Here is a 16,820-nt window from a genome sequence, read left to right on the forward strand (position 1 = left end):
ATGTGCCACCTGGGCATATACATTCACAATATGACATGGGCATGCATGTGCGTTTCCATGTGTTTGATCATGGGCATGCTTGGCCTTTAAAGGGACCATAATATCAATAATCAGTCAACAGAGTAGCATTGGATAGGGAGACCATATCAACCATGAATTTTTGGTTTGTTTCAAATGCACAACGAAACCGAATTAATTCATTATAGCTTTCATAAAACATTTTGAACAGATACAACGGTGGTCGCCCTACCAAAATTTTAACCTAACACCATAAAAATCTACTATTCCAATGACAACAGACAAAGTCAAAGCATAGGAAATCAGGATTAGAAGAGCTGATACTGAGGAGGCAAACAGCGTATCCACAAACAAGTTTACCAGTCCTGTGAGCACATTAGCCTGCATAAATAAAGCAAGAAAACCTGTTTTGTTATTTCTTTGAGCCTGGCGAGAAAGATGATGATTTTATTAGCACACAAGTGAGTGAAAGAAAGGATGTTTCCTTTACCAGCAGAAAGGAAGCCAATAAATTCCGGTCAAATGCCTTTTCAAGAGCTGAAATTTTGCTCCCAGGGACATAATTAGAAAGCATTAGTATTGCTAAAAGCTGAAACAAGGGTAAACTTTTTGTTAGCCATGCACTACATGTGACTATGGATAATATTAAAACTATAAACATCCATCACAATTCAAAATAACCAGGATATATTTCTATTATTTGGATTTGTAAAGTCTCATAATTAATGTGAAACCTCAGCAAGCGTTTCAGTTCTCTTTCATGATTAATTGCATATCTGTTAGAGGATTATATCAAAGACACAAAAGGAGGTAAATTGACATTGGCTCAGTTTGGGTAACAACTTTCCGAAGAATGAAGTTCTCCTCTTGAGAGAACAAATGTGGATAATTTGGACTGAAAAATTTCTATCCATGTCATGGTTGATACTTGATTCTGTGATTCCTATCAATGTTGGGATGAGGAGCACTAAGCCAAAACAAAAAAATTTTCCTCAAAGTCTCACCATTTCTGCACAACACATAGACGTAGACATGTCCAACTAAGTTTCACAGCACTGTCTAATTATACATTTCTTAAGAGAAGGGGGAAAATTGCTCAAAGTCAAAGAATGCCCTTCCTTTTTTCACTCAAACAAGTAGTTGACATAAATAATACATTGAACCATCAGCCAAGCCTCTTTTTAAACACAAAAACCATACTAGAGCTGTAAATTTTGAGATTCCATGTTATGTGAAAAGAGATATTACACTAAGAAACCAATAGTTCAGTTAAGTGCCCAATCACAACTAAAAATGCAACTACATAAAGAAAGATAAACATTAAATTATTCTGTAAATAATTAAGTCCTGACCTTATATATGTTAAATCAAAAAAATCAATGACAGCTTCTATATGTCATGAGCTTAATAATACATAAGATGATGAACATTGCCATTAAATTCTTGAAATATTTAAATAATGGAGGAAATAAGAATAACCTGCAGATTTTGAGCCAGCACCCAAGTAACATAAGGCAGGTTGCACTGCAGAAATTGCATCAAGTGCTTTCATGATTTTTAATTGCAAAAATAGTTCTATAAAATAGTAAATCTCATTATAAATATATCCTACCATTCTACGTGAAATTCTTTCAACATGCCTGTCTAGAAGCACAGTTAGAACCCTGCAACAGACATTGTGGAAATTGATCACGTCACCTTATGAGCAATCAATTTGTTGGGAATGAACACACCAATATTGGGGTAACAAAAATCATGTGTGAGTTAGTACATACCAAAACAAAATAGAAAGAAGCCAGACTCTAATTCGTGTTCCATTGTTGCTTCTCAGCATGACAGAGGAATGATTTCCAAAGAAGAGGTAGTAGCCCACCTGAACACCAATAAGATACATACCCCAGTATCCTGGGAACGACAACAAATAATTACTTCACAAAACATTGCATAGATGACGTGCTGACAAGCAGTACAAAAAAAAAATCAGAGGGATTGCACAGATTGCAAAACCATTTTTCTCTCTTTAGATGAATAGAACAATGAACAATCTATTATTTTGTGGAACAAGTCAAGAAGACACAGATCTCCAATGGAATAAATGTTATTAAAATTAATCTAGGAAATTCCCTTTTCCATCATTTCCAATTTCCCTCAAATTAATACAAGCTTTTTTTTTTGGTGAGATTTGAATCAAAGATCAACCTCATCATGCAACAAATACAGTTTGTTATTTTTGCTCAGGAGTTGGGATCACAGGAATCTTACAAACAACATAGCTAAGACTAAAATTGCCAATGCAAACAAAAACTACAATAAAGCTTATACCAACAAACCATAAGGTATATTTCTAATTATCCTCACCAAATATGCTAAAAATTCCCTCCTTGTTTCTGCTTATGATATCCATTCCCCTTTTGTTAGAAAGCAGATACACATTTAACCCATTACTCAACCAACTTTGGTACCCTGCGAATTAGAAAGCCGAGTTATTGTACAGGAAGAATCAAACAGAATTTACCAGAAATATCAACAAACTTGATCAATAGAAAGGTATACCAACTAAAATTAATGAACCAAGAATTCCAGAATATTTTGAGGGAACATTAACTGTGGATGTAAGGATAGATACACCAGCAAGTGTGAAAAAGAAATTCCAGTGTACTCCATATTCCCCCACATGTACCTGCAAGGGAGAAATGGAATTAAAAAAAAAGAATCATGTAATAATCATCACCAGGTGAATGGTTGAATTGTGAACATTCAAAAAGACATCATTAACTCAAACCAGTTTGTATAAATACTACAATTATTATGCAAAATGTTTGAATAAATATAGATGGGATTGCGCTTGTGGATAAAAACAGGTTTGTAGTATGTATTTACACATCTTGCAGAATCCCATCTGTTTCACTCAAAAGCATGTAAAGATGATACATGCCATTCTTTATATGAAGTAAGCAGGTGTGGAAAACTACTTATCATATGCCATTGCAAACGACTATGATTACAAAAAGTCAAGAATGAAGAAATATATTCTACCTGATAGTCCACACTCATTGTAGATACAAGTCTCGCAAATCCTAGCAGTAGTAGTGGACTCGTAGATTTAAGGGCTGCCTTCCACCAATCCCTTCAGAAGCATTAAGAAAATTAGTGCAACATAAATCTGACATAGCATATACCTAATATAGATATACTGCAAACTCAAAAACAAAAATTGTGACATCACAGTTATAAACATATGCTTAGAAGAAAAAAATTTAAAATGATATGCATTATACATAACAAGTTAATACCAACATCAGGAAAACTATTTCAAAGGATAACTCACATTGACGATGAGACATTTCGTGCTTGTCGTGAAACAATTGAATTCACTAGTACAAACGAGCCAACTCCAAGGTCCATCTGACGAAATTATGGAAGGTTTACTAACATTACTTAATAAAATTTTCAGATTGCTAGCCACCAGGATAATAACAAAAAGTTATACTGCAAATACAAACAAAAGTTTTATGTATGATCAATAACAACAAAAGTTTTATGAATGAAAATGTTAACGTGACTTTTCCCTTTATAGAAGAACTACAATCTACTTAATGCTAAATTGGTAGCAAAGAAAGATATAATAAGGAAGAGATTGAAAGAAAATTATTAAGGACCAATTACAGGATATAGCTTGACAATATCTTACCAAGCTAGTACCATAAGTCTCAGTCTTAGCAAATTCTCTAGGAAATATTCTGAAGTCAACAGCCAAGATACACAAGCATGTAACAAACATCTGCAACAATTTTCCCACTCAACATTTATTCTATTCAAAAAAAGTTAACACAAATGAAAGATAAATGCTTCAATAGACAACAATATAAAGAGTACCAAAGTAGGTAAGACACTAACCATAGCAACCCTATATGATGATATGCTCATCCTAAAAGATTTAGGTCCTTCCAAGTAAGGCGAAAAAGGAGATCTGTATTACGAGGTTTTGAGTTAATATACTTTTAAATCAAAGACAGAAACTTATATATGCCACCTCCATGAGTTCCCCATGGAAAAATGATTAATGACAGCAAAAGTAACAAGTACATGTGGCATACAAGTTCTACCTTTTGCCTGCAATAACGAAAATCAGTAACAACGATAACAAAATCATCCATACATAGATCCACTCAGCTAGAACCTATCATATGTAATAACTCTTGCGTTAATCAAAAGTGAAATTCTGGGATTCCAACAAAATGTTTCGAATGCTTGTTGGGAATACTTACAGTGAAAAGTAAAAGTGTGGGAAGAACAATGAAGACAAAATCCATAACTAATGTGGCTAGGTAAGCCTTTAAATTCTTAAAAGCAACCATTGCACTATCATTTTTCTTTAAAGAGGTCTCTTTGGTATCACCATCTGTTGAAACATATTCATAAATAAGCTCATATGAAATGTAGAATGGCAAAAACTTTTGAATTTCTCTGCACTTTGTTATTTTACAAAATACATTTAAGAATAGTTTGCAAAAAAAAAAAAGTCGAAGAATCGATAAATTTACCAGTTAGGGCTTGAGAACAGATGGACTGCCGTAAAAGTACTAGAATCTGAATGCAAAAAATAAAAAAAATTATTAGAGAAATAAATAAATAAAAGGAATTGAAGTGTTAAAAACTTACAGGGACAGTGGTCAACAGCGCGGAGATTTCTAGCATCGACGATCCCGTCAAATTGCTGACGAATCTGTAGGTTAGGGTTTAAAAACAAATTTAGGATTTATTATTAAATCAAAGAAGGAAAAGGGAGAATGAAGAAAACTCAGAGAGAGAGAGAGAGAGGGAGTAACTGTTCTTTGAGGTGCTTGTTGGATTGAAAGATATTGGTAGTGAATCCATCGACGAAACGTTTTAAAATCAGAATGCGCGTTCGTGTTGCCTGGAATCAAGAAAAACCGAAGGAAAAGAGAAGTAAACGTCGAAGAAAACCGCTAAGATTTGTGTTGGGTTTTTTTTTTTATTGTAGTTTGAGGTTTTGGTAATCGGGTTAGATGGCCCGCTGTTTTGTAACCGAAACTTGACCGACTTAGCCTGCTAACTGCAAACCATGGGCCATAAACCCGTAACGGGGAAAACAAGGGACAAACTTGGAAAAAGCCTAAAGGCCAAAAGTAGCCTGAATAGTCTGTACTGAGATAGGCCCAAAATGACACCCAAATTCATTATTAATCAGCTTCTCAAATCTCTATTGGAGATAAGGATTAGATTAGGATGAGATTAACCTTAAATTTTATGGGTCTATATTTGATGTAACGTTAGTGTATATATTTTATACACTATGGGGGAATCAAATGGTATCATTCCGGTAATAAATAAATTTTAAAATTAGGAATTCTCAAAAATAAATATTAATAATTTTAAAAATATTTATTTTGAATGAATTTTAAATTTTTACTTTTATGCATTTATGAAATAACCTTTCATGATTAAGTGATAGTGTATGAATGTTATACATATATTGAACTGTACATCAAATATAAATCCAAATTTTATACCTAAAGATTTTAGAAACATTCAATTCCAAACCCCTCTTTTATTCTTCATGTAATTTTAAGTGAGAATCCTTGTGGAAGAGGCTGAAACACATTAGCCAAATAGTGTCTCTGATTTCTCAGGAGAAAACTAGGAAAAAAAAACATAACTATTGGATAACTATAAAAATTTGTCTATTTCTCAACGGCATGGCAGCTAAACACATGGTAGGACAAAATGCTAGTGCCCAAATCATTTCCTGATGATTTGAGATGGTTTGTCCTAAGATTTAGATATGTGTCCGTCACCTTCAGTACAAAATGACAAAGAAAAATATTCCCCCATTCCCCAGAAGTAGCCAAGAAGCTCCTCTCATGGTTTGGATCATAGCTTGTTTCTCCATGTTCTCTTTGTTATCACCATGCTTTGATGTCTCCGCCCACTACTTTCTTAAGAAATTATTAAACCAGCACACTGCCACTCGATGTAGAACACTGAGGCTGCTAACCGGGAATTTTATTATAATTTTGACTCTCTCCTATTACCTTGAACGTTCAATTTAAGATGATTTTACCCTCTTGAATTTTGGAGGAAGTGCTTCGAACCCGGATGATGATTTAGCACCATGGCATTAGCAAACAACTTAATGCCTAGCATTGATAAAGGAAAAAATTGAGCATAGGTTTTTCCTGGATAACAAAAGCAAACATGGACAAGAAGAACAAGAAGAAGATTGATCCAAGTTCATTGAAAGAAGAGTTTTTACAAACAGGAAAGCCGGAGGAGGCCAGACAGTCTCATGACTCAGTTGCCAAGGAAGAGATTCCCAAAACGCAGCAGAAATTCACTTGGGCAGAGAACTATCAACCCAAGGCTTTGAAGGACTTCATCTGCCACAGAGAAATAGCTGAGAAGGTTGAAACTCTAGCAAGATTGTGCATGGACTATTATAAATGGCACCTAGACAGAACCGAGGGAATAGGGATTGATATTTGATACTGAGATAAGATGTATGGGAATTGTAATGACAGTTGCTTCATATTGATGAATTTGCAGGTGACAGTTGGAGATGCTAAGCATGTAATAATTGATGGATTCCCAGGAATAGGGAAGAGAACAATGGCTCTAGCACTGCTTAGAGAAAATTTTGGACCGGACATCAATAGAAGAATTTCAGTGTTGATTGCTTATCTTTTTTTAACAGACAAGGGAGGAACTCCAAACGTTGGATTTGGAGGTAAGCTTTGGAAGCTTGGTTTCATCATTTTGTGACTGTATTTCCCCCATCATTTAATCTAAAGATCGAAAACTCCCTTTCAACTGTCAAATGGCCCCTTGGTCTGAAGTCTAACCAAAGCTGCCAAAAGTTGTTTTACTTGTTTCCAAATTTCCTGGTTCCAACATTTGCTGCATGCATGATTCTGAAAATTTCATTCCACGTACTAATATCATTTTGTGATTCATGTTAAAGAGTGTACTAAAAAGAGGGCTAACATCAAGCATTCAGATAAGAGAACAAGCAGCTGCTAAACACATAGAGGTCGACCTCTCTGAATCTGGTATAAGAGGTTATGCAACAGAAGTGCCCTTGTTAATAATTAAGAAGACACACAATGCTTTAACAAAGCAACCACCCTTGCAGCACAATCTTGTAAATGCCAAAGGTGCGGTTTGTGTATATTGTTTTTGTCCCGAACCTGAAGAAACTCTAAAGGTTTCTAAAGCTAATGCACAAACCTGTTTCTGCAGCGATTGTTTTCCACCAGGCAGAAAAAGTATCCAAGAATGCTCATCCCCAAATTCGAAGGTTCTTAGAAAATTCACCGGTCAGCATAAAGTTATATTTTGCTGCTCTGATATCTGTAAGCTTCAAATTCTCAAGCCTCTCTGCAGAGTTATCCATCTTCCTCCACCTCCAAACAAGGAGGTAAGTTCTCTATTTCATCTCAAGAAGCTGATTCTGTTGATTTTTGAAGCTCTTTCTTGAGTCCTTAATTTTACCATGATCTACTCTGCAGATTGTTGGAGTCTTAAACTTCATTGCTAAACAAGAAGATATTGAATTACCTCATACATTGTACCAAACTATAGCAGAGAATTCCAATCATTGCCTCAGGCAAGCTATTCGTTCATTTGAGGCCACATGGCTCGCAGAGTAAGTCAAACAAAGTGCAGGCATTCCACTGTAGTCTGACATGGTGAAACTGCATTATTCTATCAAAAAGAAATAGCACCAAGAATTTATTCCTTTTAAATTGTCTTACTATGGTGAAAGAACCCCTAACCATGATGGTTTTTCACTCTGAATGGTTTCTCAGCCTGACTTTTGAAGCCAACTTAGTCTGTCAACTATAATATGTTCTTGTCACCAGTGCAGCATACAACGAATGGTGTTGAAGTTTTGTCTGTAAACCATCTAAAATTCTTCTTGTCCTTTCTAGCTAATTTTATAACTTCTATGCTGTATTTACAGTTACCCTTTTAAAGAAGGCCAATCAATTATGACTGGCTGGGAAGATGAGCTTGCACTAATGGCCCAAAGTATCATTGAAGAACAAAGCCTAAACATGTGAGTAGTTCACTACCATTTTCTGCTCCTACCACTAAGCTTCAGCAAAGGGCATCTTATGTTTTCCACAGAAAAAATTGACCGGGTTCACAGAAACTTCTAATTATCAGTTTGTGTTGCAGATTGACAAGTCAATCTTAGCCAAATATTAAAGCATCCAACATCCCCTAAAGATAAAACAAAACAGATGTTCTCATTAACACCTATATTAGTGGGTATGCTACTGTTTAGACTGGTTCTAACGATTAGAAAAGCAGATACTAGCATCTCCTAACCATAGAATTTTTACTTTTGAAAATGACTTTCTAGCAGTCAGATAGACAGCTAAATCAAGTTATATAACAGGAAATTTGATATTTGATGTACAAACGCCAACAAAACCTCCACATTTATGCAATTCAATGAAGATGAGTTATTTAAATTACATTCCCAGCCACACCAAAATGAGAAACTTGTTTTGCCCTCTGTTTCTTGTGAGCTTTGAAAGTATGAAGTTTGCTGTTGTTAATTAGTTGCAATATTGAAAATTATTTCACCATTAATGCATGTCTCTTGCTTTCGTATTTATTGACTTCTTTGGCTTTGATACTGCAGGCTGTTTCTTGTTAGAAAAAAGGTTCTACGCTTAATGGAGCACCATATCTGTCGAGAATTTGTTTTAAGTGCAAGATCTTCCTGCCCACCATTTATGAATAATTTAGACTTCGCAATCCAAATCAATATGTTTCTCTTCTTCAGACTCTAGTGGCAGAGCTGAAAAAGCATGTTCCGGACAGCCAAACTCAGTTGGATTTAGAAAGTTTATACGAGGAAATTGTAAAGCATAAACTAAAATTTTGCGATCCCATTATTTTGTTGTTCTGTAAAATACCAGTTTTCTGACACCCTCTTTTGCATATTAAAGTCAAAGCCAAATGAAGATTTTAGTGCAGAACTAAGCTACAAAGACGAAACAGTAGGCAACAGAATGCGCAAAATGTCTCGGTTTTCTTTTGCAGCAATAGAAGGGAAATAAAAGTTTTACTTCTTATTCAGCATAACCCTAGCCGAGGACAATATAGATAGTGCTGTAAAGCATATGATGCCTTCAGTTGATCCCCATGGAACTAAACATTACCTTTTCCTGATAACAGAATTTGTAGCAAAGTTTATGAGCTACTGCAAAATCAAAAGAGTACAGTTTGTATCAAGCCTGACCGGTGCAAGTGCAACTCATCAAAAGCAATGCTCGCAGAAAGGACCTTCCTGAAACCTTTTGGATTGTTGCGAAAGGTATCACTAGACATTGCTTAATAAAGTGGAATACAGATACCAAAATCTGCAACTTCATTCTTCTTCTTTCAGAACATTAAGAAGCAATAACTGGAAGAAATGAGTTTGAATTCTGTGGAATGCTAATAAATAAATGAACCCAAATGTGGACCACTGGTTTCAATTAGAGTTTTATGATTGAATGATCCTCCTTATATCAGTTCTCTCAGTATTATCTCCTTTGGGAAAAAGGCCACACATCTATCTACCTACAGTTTTTTGAAACCTTCAATGTGCCAATTATCAGTTCATGGAATATTCAATAAGGACGCCTATAACTATAAAGAAACATGAGAACTTGAGAAGGTTGTCACATAATGCTTGTAATAAAATCTATTCAGAATTTCCTAAGATCATGTCAAAAATGAGCTTTTCTATGAACAAGGGAGAAGAAAAACAGTCTCTAGAAACTTATATTTTATCCATGTCTTCTCGGCCAGTCTCTGATGCTTCACCAAAACTCCCATTCTTGTAGTCCAAAGGGCTTGAAAAATCTCCAAATGCAATACAACTTCCTGCAGATTTATGTCCCCTTACAATTTTTATTTTGACATGGTCAAGCAATTTCGGAGTGTATCTGTCCTCCTCTTCTGTAGTCCTAACTATGGAGTGCCCGGTGGAATGTGACCTCGAAAATCTTTCCATCTTGTCACGTTCTTTATGATGTTGTTCTTCTGTATTTGAAGAGGCTTGTGCTTCAGCTTCTCCCCCATCAACTTCCTCATTGTTATCTTCTTTAATGTCAATGCAAACAGCATCTTGTACTGAGCTTTGATTTGCTCCAATTTCATGCATGGAATTGCTTTGAACAAGTATTGGGGACTTCTCCAATGATTTCCTAGGCACATCTAGCTCCCCACGACAAACAGGACATGTTTTATGTGATTCAAGCCAAAGATCAACACATTCTTTATGGAAAACATGGCAACAAATTGTCAAAAGGCGAAGCATGTCCTCATCGCTGAACTCTCCCAAGCAAATAGCACATTCGAGGCCATACTTTTCGCAACGAAACTCTTTGACACTGGAATAAGAGAATGTTGGGAAAGCTTGTATCAGCTCAGGATCAAGGCCATTACTCATATTTGCACCTGATGTGCCAACTACAGCACCCGAAGGGTTACGCCGTCGGTTCCACAAAGCAACAAGATTGTGCACGAGACACCTAAAAAAATATATTGCGAAGAAACCAAAGAAGAACAAAAGGACGAAAATTATAGCTACAATTATAGGTACTGGCGGGTTGTAGTTTGATGATGGTGATTGAGCATAGGGAGAATATGTCGACATTGAACAAAAAGGGTAGCAGTGGCCGGAGTGTAGGTCGTTCCGGCCTTGTGTTTTTGCATTGATGAGAGAAAATGAGATTTTATTTTGTTTGCATAGATTTTTCCTTTGTTTTTGTCTTAGAACAATGACACATGTCGATGTCTGTTATGAGTATGACAAAAAGTGGTAAGCTTAATTTGGAAAGCTGATGCTTGGTAAGCATTGTGGCTATTGAGCGAGTCCTTGTGAGAAGGAAGTGGAGCTTTGTCTGAATAATATGTGTCCTTGCTCTTTTACTATTCTTGCTAACCCAACGACAAGGTAAACTACAAAATGTGGCTTTGGTTAAGGACAGTCTGGCCCAAGCTAAGTGTGAAAGCCTCCTTTCTAAAGAAGTTCACAGCTTAAAACTTGCTTTCACGGGAGAGGTATACTAAGCTACTCTTTTTATACCTCCTAATCACCGTTTTCTTCCTTAATTACCGTCTGTTGCAAGAAAACAGGAGGCATTAATTCCAGGGAAGCTTAAAATTGTTGATGCAATTGGCATCGTTTGAACTGTTAGAACTAGTTGAATGTTAAGCTGGTTCATTCTCCCGGAGCTCCTTTCCCTCTTTTTAATTTTGGGTTTACGATTTTTCAGATTCATTCTAACACCATCGGCCGGCCACAAAAGATTGCTGCTGGGGATCAATTCCATTTCCAGTGATGTAGTGCAGAAACCATAGTCCTACTGAAAAGATGATTCCTGATTCCTAAACAATCTTCAAATGAACAAAATTAAATGCCCGCCAAATTCAGCTTAAAAGTTTGGTACTGCATAATTAACCTGATATTTCCCGCAAGAGAGAGGCTTAAGAACAAAAATGGTAACTTCAGCAAAGTGGAATAAAGTTTCTTTTCAGATCAAAAGTGTCATCTAATAGTTATAGTATTTGATACAAAGGAGAAAGTCTACAGCAGTAATACAGACGTCATATTCCCAAGCCCGGGACGGAATATTCATACGTGAAAATTTATGCAGCTGAGATGCCAATAAGCCAGGGATCCACTAAAAACTGGCAGTGAGCAAAGAAGAAGATTTCCCTAGCGCATAAGCTGAAGGTACATGACCCTACTGTCCTAGGAATATCTAAATTATTCACTTTCCCAAGGAAAAAGCTTCTTGCTGCAAAGAATTTCAGCTCCCATCTCTTCTTTCCTTTTTTTTTTCCCTGAGTACCCAAAGGAGCAGGGTTTATTCAATATCGTCAATCCAGTCACCATATATCCGACTGATTTTGTCCGGACCCTTCCATTTCTGATGAGTTCTTTGTCCTGGCCTCTGGATTACAAGAGACGTCCTCTGTGAAGGAACTCCAAGATGATAAACATCTGAAAGCGGAACTGTAGGGGCTGATGCAGCCACAGTATCTGCAGGAGTTTTTGAAGGTACCCCTCCTTGCTTTGGGTCAGGAGGGGTAGCAGAAGGATCCTTGGCTTCTGCCTCCACAAGGCCCCCACCATATCGGTGTAATTCTGCAACAAGAAGAAATATTCATCCCTATCACATGAAAATGCAAGAGGAAGAGGAGAACAACTCTGAAAATAAAGTTTGTTTCCATCAAATATAATAGCACATGCTGAGCAAAAAAAATATAATAGCATATGCTAAAGCACAGAAGACACTCATTACTGAAAAACCATCCATCTCTGCACCACTAAAAACAACAAAAGCATTAATCTTGCGTCATGAGATGCTAGATCCTCATCAATGGGGCACTGGATTTAAGCAAATATAAAAGTAAAAGTAAGACAAAAGTTCTCAAATTTCAAAGGCATGATAACAAAATGCCCTCACTCACCCAAAGCAAGAAAAGGGATAAAGGGTACAAGCGGATGAACTACATGTTCATGGTTCTCACTTAACAAGTGCATACTACCATGATAAGAGCATAGGTTGAAAGCAGTCAAATGAAGGTAGACTTCCATATGTCCCACTTTGAGTAGCATCCAACTTGCCTGATACTCACCAGTAAATTGGATGGCTGTGGTCAAGGAAAAAACTTAAATATCACTGGTTGTTTAAATGGAATTAGGCTGCCTTCATAACAACAGGAGAGACTCAACCCCAAAGTTCTAGCCACTTAGAGGCAGTTAGCTAAACAGGAGCATATCCACCAAGCAGACAATTCCAGCATACTCATAGGAGTTTAACAATCGCAGCCCTCTTCCTTAAATTGGAGCTTTTCAGTTACATAAGCTCTTTGAACAAATTAATCATGTGCATTCTAGTTTATTAACTAAATATCTAACACCAATTATAAACAAGTGAAAACCATAATTACTTTCCATAATCAAAACCGAAAAGGGATTCAAAAAAAAGTAAATTCGTTAACTAATTAATCGATCAATCAAAAAACCATACCTGCAACTCCATGAGCAAAATGACATTTATTTCCAAATGGGCAGTACCCAGTAAGTTCCCACTTATTGCAAATCCTAGTCTTCCAATTAGACGGCTTTGAATTCGATCCATTCCCAGGAGCAGCAGCAGCACCTCCTCCTCCTCCTCCTCCTCCTCCTCCTCCCGATCCTCCTCCGCCACCACCATACCCTCCTGGCCCCAAACTTATAGCTACACTCTCTCGATTCTTCGACTGCTCATCGTGCAAAAACGTGCAATTATCACCATAAGGACACCCTTCCTCTGTATAAAACTTCTTGCAATGCCTTCCTTTATATGACCTCTGTGTTTCCCCTGAAAAACTAGAAGAACCCAAAGAAGGAATTTGAAATTCCTCTCTTGGCTCCGATAAAATCCCTTTCTCCTCTTCATGGGCGGCCACTATTTCTTGCCAATTAGGAGGTGGGCGTCGAAGCTCTTCAATGCTATGAGCAAAGTTACAATTTGTAACATAAGGGCAAGTACCAGCCCTGAACTTGCAACAAAGCTTAGTCTTGAAAAACATTTTGCCTATGGCTTTGGACCGGGAATTTAATTCCTGAGAATTTCTTGATTTCTTATTTGGTGGCTGTTCCGAATTGGACCGTGATTGAGGTTGCCTTTGGTCGTAGCTGGAGTTCGAAGGTGTGTCGGTGGAGGTTTCTTGGTTGTTCCAAACACGGTAATCTTCTTCTGTTGCCCAAACTGAAGGGTCTGCCGAATTTGGAACCCAACTTTCAGGTCCATTTGTCGGAATTACATGAACTACATTTTCTCTACCGTAATCCATGTTATTTTTTTTTTAAAAAAGGTAATCAACAAGGGAATTTTTTTAAAGAAAAAACCCTAATTTTAGTAAGAAAACATGAAGAAGAAGATGTACCCAGAAGCTGAAATCACATGAATTGGATGAAAATCGAAGCTAAAGACTGAGTTTTTATGATTTCCTTGAGAAATGGGTACTTGATTACACATCTAAAAAACTAAATTTGATAAAAAAAAACACTTTCTTGAGGAAAATAACAAAAAGAAAGAAAGAAAACAGCTTAAATAGATCAAAATAAAGATAGAAATGCAAAAAAAGGATAAATTAGTAGAAAGATATGGAGTTAGATCTGCAACCTTAAAATATCATAGGATAATGTAGAAAAAAAAGAAAGTCAAAAAATGTTGGAGAAATGACATTTATTAAGGATAACAAAAGTCGAAATATAGCAACAGATTTCTATGTATATGGAACCGAATTGATGATGAAATTTAGAGATGGATTTGATTTAGATAACATAAAGAGAAGAAATTGAGAAAGCACAAAAAGATTTTTCAGAACTCCCCTTTTTCTGTAAAAGAGCGAAAAATGGTTCAACTCCGCAATCAAAGAAGTTAGGAGAAGAGGTGAACTGGTAAAAACCATATGCGGAAACTTGCGTACCTTTTCTTTTTCTGTATGTTTTGTCCCTTTCTTCCCTTCAAAGTGATTTTCTTTCTGCAATTTTCATGGAAAAAATCTATCGGTACATGCCCTGAATTGCACTCCTTAAACAAATAATTCTTAATTCTGTATTGTTTTTTCTTCTTTTTTCCTATTTTCATAAGCTTTTTTGATTATCGAAAATAATTAATGCAATATCTCGGTTTACAATTTTCATACGCGAATTCATATAACTACAAATGTTCCAATAATGAATTTATTAATTTAATTCTTCAATTTTTATAAAAATAAGTAACATTTTGATGTTATTTTTCCTTAATTTAGTTACTATGAGCTTACAAAATATTATACATATTTTTTTCTTTTTAAAGGCGATATGAAAAAATAAATTTGATATCCTTGTTGTTTTCCCACGTGTTTCTTTAAAAATTAAGATTTATATTTTATGTATTATTGATATATAGTATTTATATAGTATCATTAAATTACATAATGCCACTTCATAGATATATTAATATGAAAATTAAAAAAAATTAAAAATAATATTTTAAAAATTATAAATATTTATTTTTGAAAACTTTTACTTTTAAATTTATTTATTAACGAAGTGATAATATATTAAAATCTATACAATGATAATGCATTAAATATAAATTTTAAATATTATTACAAGATCAATTTTTATTTTTTGTAGAGTAAGCATGGATACCATAACTAATTGACTAGTATAAGTTTAGGCATCAATAAAAGCATAATTATTGCATTTCAATTACAATCATTCTCTAGGTAATCATTACCAATCGGTTATTCATTTTCCTTAGAAAAATACAAAACCTTATATCAAAGAAGTAAAAAAAAAAAGGTGACATCAACAAGATTGTGGTAGTCAATTGTAAAAAGAAAACCAAGCAATAATGAAAATTAAATTGTTAATTTCATTTATGTAAACAAAATTTAGATAAGATTTCTTACATCTTTATTGAAAATTTTTAAAGAAAATAAGTCATCTTTTGGAAAATTCAATATGATTGTAAAATGTTAGTTGATTATTATTCAAATATTGTAAATTTTACTAAAATGAAACAGACAGAGAGTTGAATAAATAATGGGAACTCAAGAAATAGCATTAACATTCCTTAACAAACAACCACTAGTCTCCAATTACTGAGCTAAGGCCCAAAACAAGAGACATCCCTTTTACATTTGTGGGGGGATAATTTGCAAATTCCACCAATTAAGATGTGGTATCAAATATTTTTGCATTTGGGTGAGGACTGATGAAAGATAAGAGTACATGATTGAAGGTTTCATTGCTTCTGTCTTCAAGTCTCCAGAGCTTCACTCTCAAAATCCACCAGCAACTTGTTCAACTTCTTGTTGCTTAACTTTTGTTGGATGATCATGTTAGCTTCCTCGTAGCTGCGCAAATCCAGAAATCTTTTATGACAACAATATGATCGAATTCCACTCAAGTTTTATTTTAATTTTTTTTAGTTTGATTTTCTTCCATATTAATTAAAAAGTAACTAAAATTAAATTATAATATTTTAAAATATCATAAGTTCCGATAAACATAATTTCGACAAGTATAAATAAAATTACATTAAAATATACTTTAAATTTTATTAATTTGATTAATCAGAGGTAGAAGTCTAACCTCTGAGCGGGGGAAGGTGCGGAAGGCGTTAGCAAACGGGTGAGCTGAACAGCATCTTCGTGTCGATTAATAACGTGGTTGAAGCATAAATATCGACCGTACGATGAAACATCTTCAAAGACGCAGATGTGGGCATCGACCAAGAAATTCAGATCGACCGTCACGAACGTCCCAGCCTCGTACATCTCGGCCGCTCCTTTCAAGTAAGGGTTCGTGATGGAAAGATGAGGCCCCATCAACAATCCCCCGTTGATGGACACCATGTTGATGCCCCTGTCCATTGCCAACGCCCACGCCGTCTTCTCTGCTAGCGTCTTTGACAGGGCTTCCCACAACTGGTTTTTTTTTTTTAATCATTTATAAAGTCAAAAGTTAAATTTATTGCAATATTTATTTGTAATAAAGTTCAAAGAGAGGTGCGTAATTATAAGAGTAAATTCCACCTATATTTGCAACCAGGTACTTACTATTTATGTTTCTTTATATGTAGGGCAACAAACAAGGGTATCCCAGCACTATTATCGTGCTAAGGGTAGTTTTTGTAGGTTCTTTCTAGTTATGAAAGCTATTATTGCTTTTCAAAAAAAGAATTCAACTCTTTTCACAACTATTTTCAAATAACACTTTATGT

The 16,820-nt window shown here is 35.4% G+C and overlaps 5 protein-coding genes across 5 annotated transcripts in view; 1 reads left to right on the forward strand and 4 right to left on the reverse strand.

Annotated features, from left to right (window-relative positions):
* Window positions 1–21: 21 nt before the first annotated feature.
* On the reverse strand, window positions 22–5,018 carry LOC110419536 (transferases, transferring acyl groups). Its single transcript, XM_021432634.2, is given in 17 exon segments — window positions 22–399; window positions 509–607; window positions 1,498–1,542; window positions 1,631–1,682; window positions 1,794–1,923; window positions 2,377–2,481; window positions 2,572–2,698; window positions 3,055–3,145; window positions 3,347–3,423; window positions 3,710–3,799; window positions 3,916–3,988; window positions 4,125–4,198; window positions 4,287–4,420; window positions 4,563–4,608; window positions 4,681–4,744; window positions 4,848–4,866; window positions 4,869–5,018. Coding segments are annotated over 17 exon segments (1,407 nt in total). The 5' UTR covers window positions 4,897–5,018; the 3' UTR covers window positions 22–246.
* A 1,219-nt stretch (window positions 5,019–6,237) lies between these two features.
* On the forward strand, window positions 6,238–9,391 carry LOC110427101 (replication factor C subunit 3-like). The gene is given in 13 exon segments (XM_089784989.1): window positions 6,238–6,444; window positions 6,586–6,691; window positions 6,729–6,766; window positions 7,001–7,193; window positions 7,279–7,350; window positions 7,353–7,456; window positions 7,548–7,684; window positions 8,003–8,098; window positions 8,693–8,762; window positions 8,837–8,914; window positions 9,009–9,103; window positions 9,230–9,261; window positions 9,264–9,391. Coding segments are annotated over 13 exon segments (1,356 nt in total).
* A 429-nt stretch (window positions 9,392–9,820) lies between these two features.
* LOC110424932 (RING/U-box superfamily protein) overlaps window positions 9,821–16,820 on the reverse strand; it is a 10,745-nt gene continuing 3,745 nt past the window's right edge. The window contains exon 2 of the mRNA XM_021439648.2: window positions 9,821–10,790. Coding sequence (XP_021295323.1) covers window positions 9,821–10,699 — 879 coding nt within the window. The 5' untranslated portion in view covers window positions 10,700–10,790. The remainder of the gene's footprint in view (window positions 10,791–16,820) is intronic.
* On the reverse strand, window positions 11,533–14,715 carry LOC110425879 (Zinc finger (CCCH-type) family protein). Its single transcript, XM_021440957.2, has 2 exons — window positions 13,086–14,715; window positions 11,533–12,196 (listed from the first exon to the last, which is right to left on the reverse strand). Exons 1-2 carry the CDS (start codon window positions 13,891–13,893, stop codon window positions 11,916–11,918), a joined length of 1,089 nt encoding a protein of 362 aa, XP_021296632.1. The 5' UTR covers window positions 13,894–14,715; the 3' UTR covers window positions 11,533–11,915.
* LOC110415599 (cinnamoyl-CoA reductase-like SNL6) overlaps window positions 15,627–16,820 on the reverse strand; it is a 3,387-nt gene continuing 2,193 nt past the window's right edge. Inside the window, exons 5-6 of the mRNA XM_021427299.2 lie at window positions 16,190–16,524; window positions 15,627–15,951 (exon numbers count right to left, since the gene is read on the reverse strand). Of these exons, the coding sequence (XP_021282974.1) occupies window positions 15,855–15,951; window positions 16,190–16,524 (432 nt within the window). The 3' untranslated portion in view covers window positions 15,627–15,854. The remainder of the gene's footprint in view (window positions 15,952–16,189; window positions 16,525–16,820) is intronic.

This window comes from Theobroma umbraticum, unplaced genomic scaffold, assembly GCF_002168275.2.
Source record: "Theobroma umbraticum cultivar Fairchild unplaced genomic scaffold, ASM216827v3 scaffold_30.0, whole genome shotgun sequence".
Taxonomy (NCBI): Eukaryota; Viridiplantae; Streptophyta; class Magnoliopsida; order Malvales; family Malvaceae; genus Theobroma; species Theobroma umbraticum.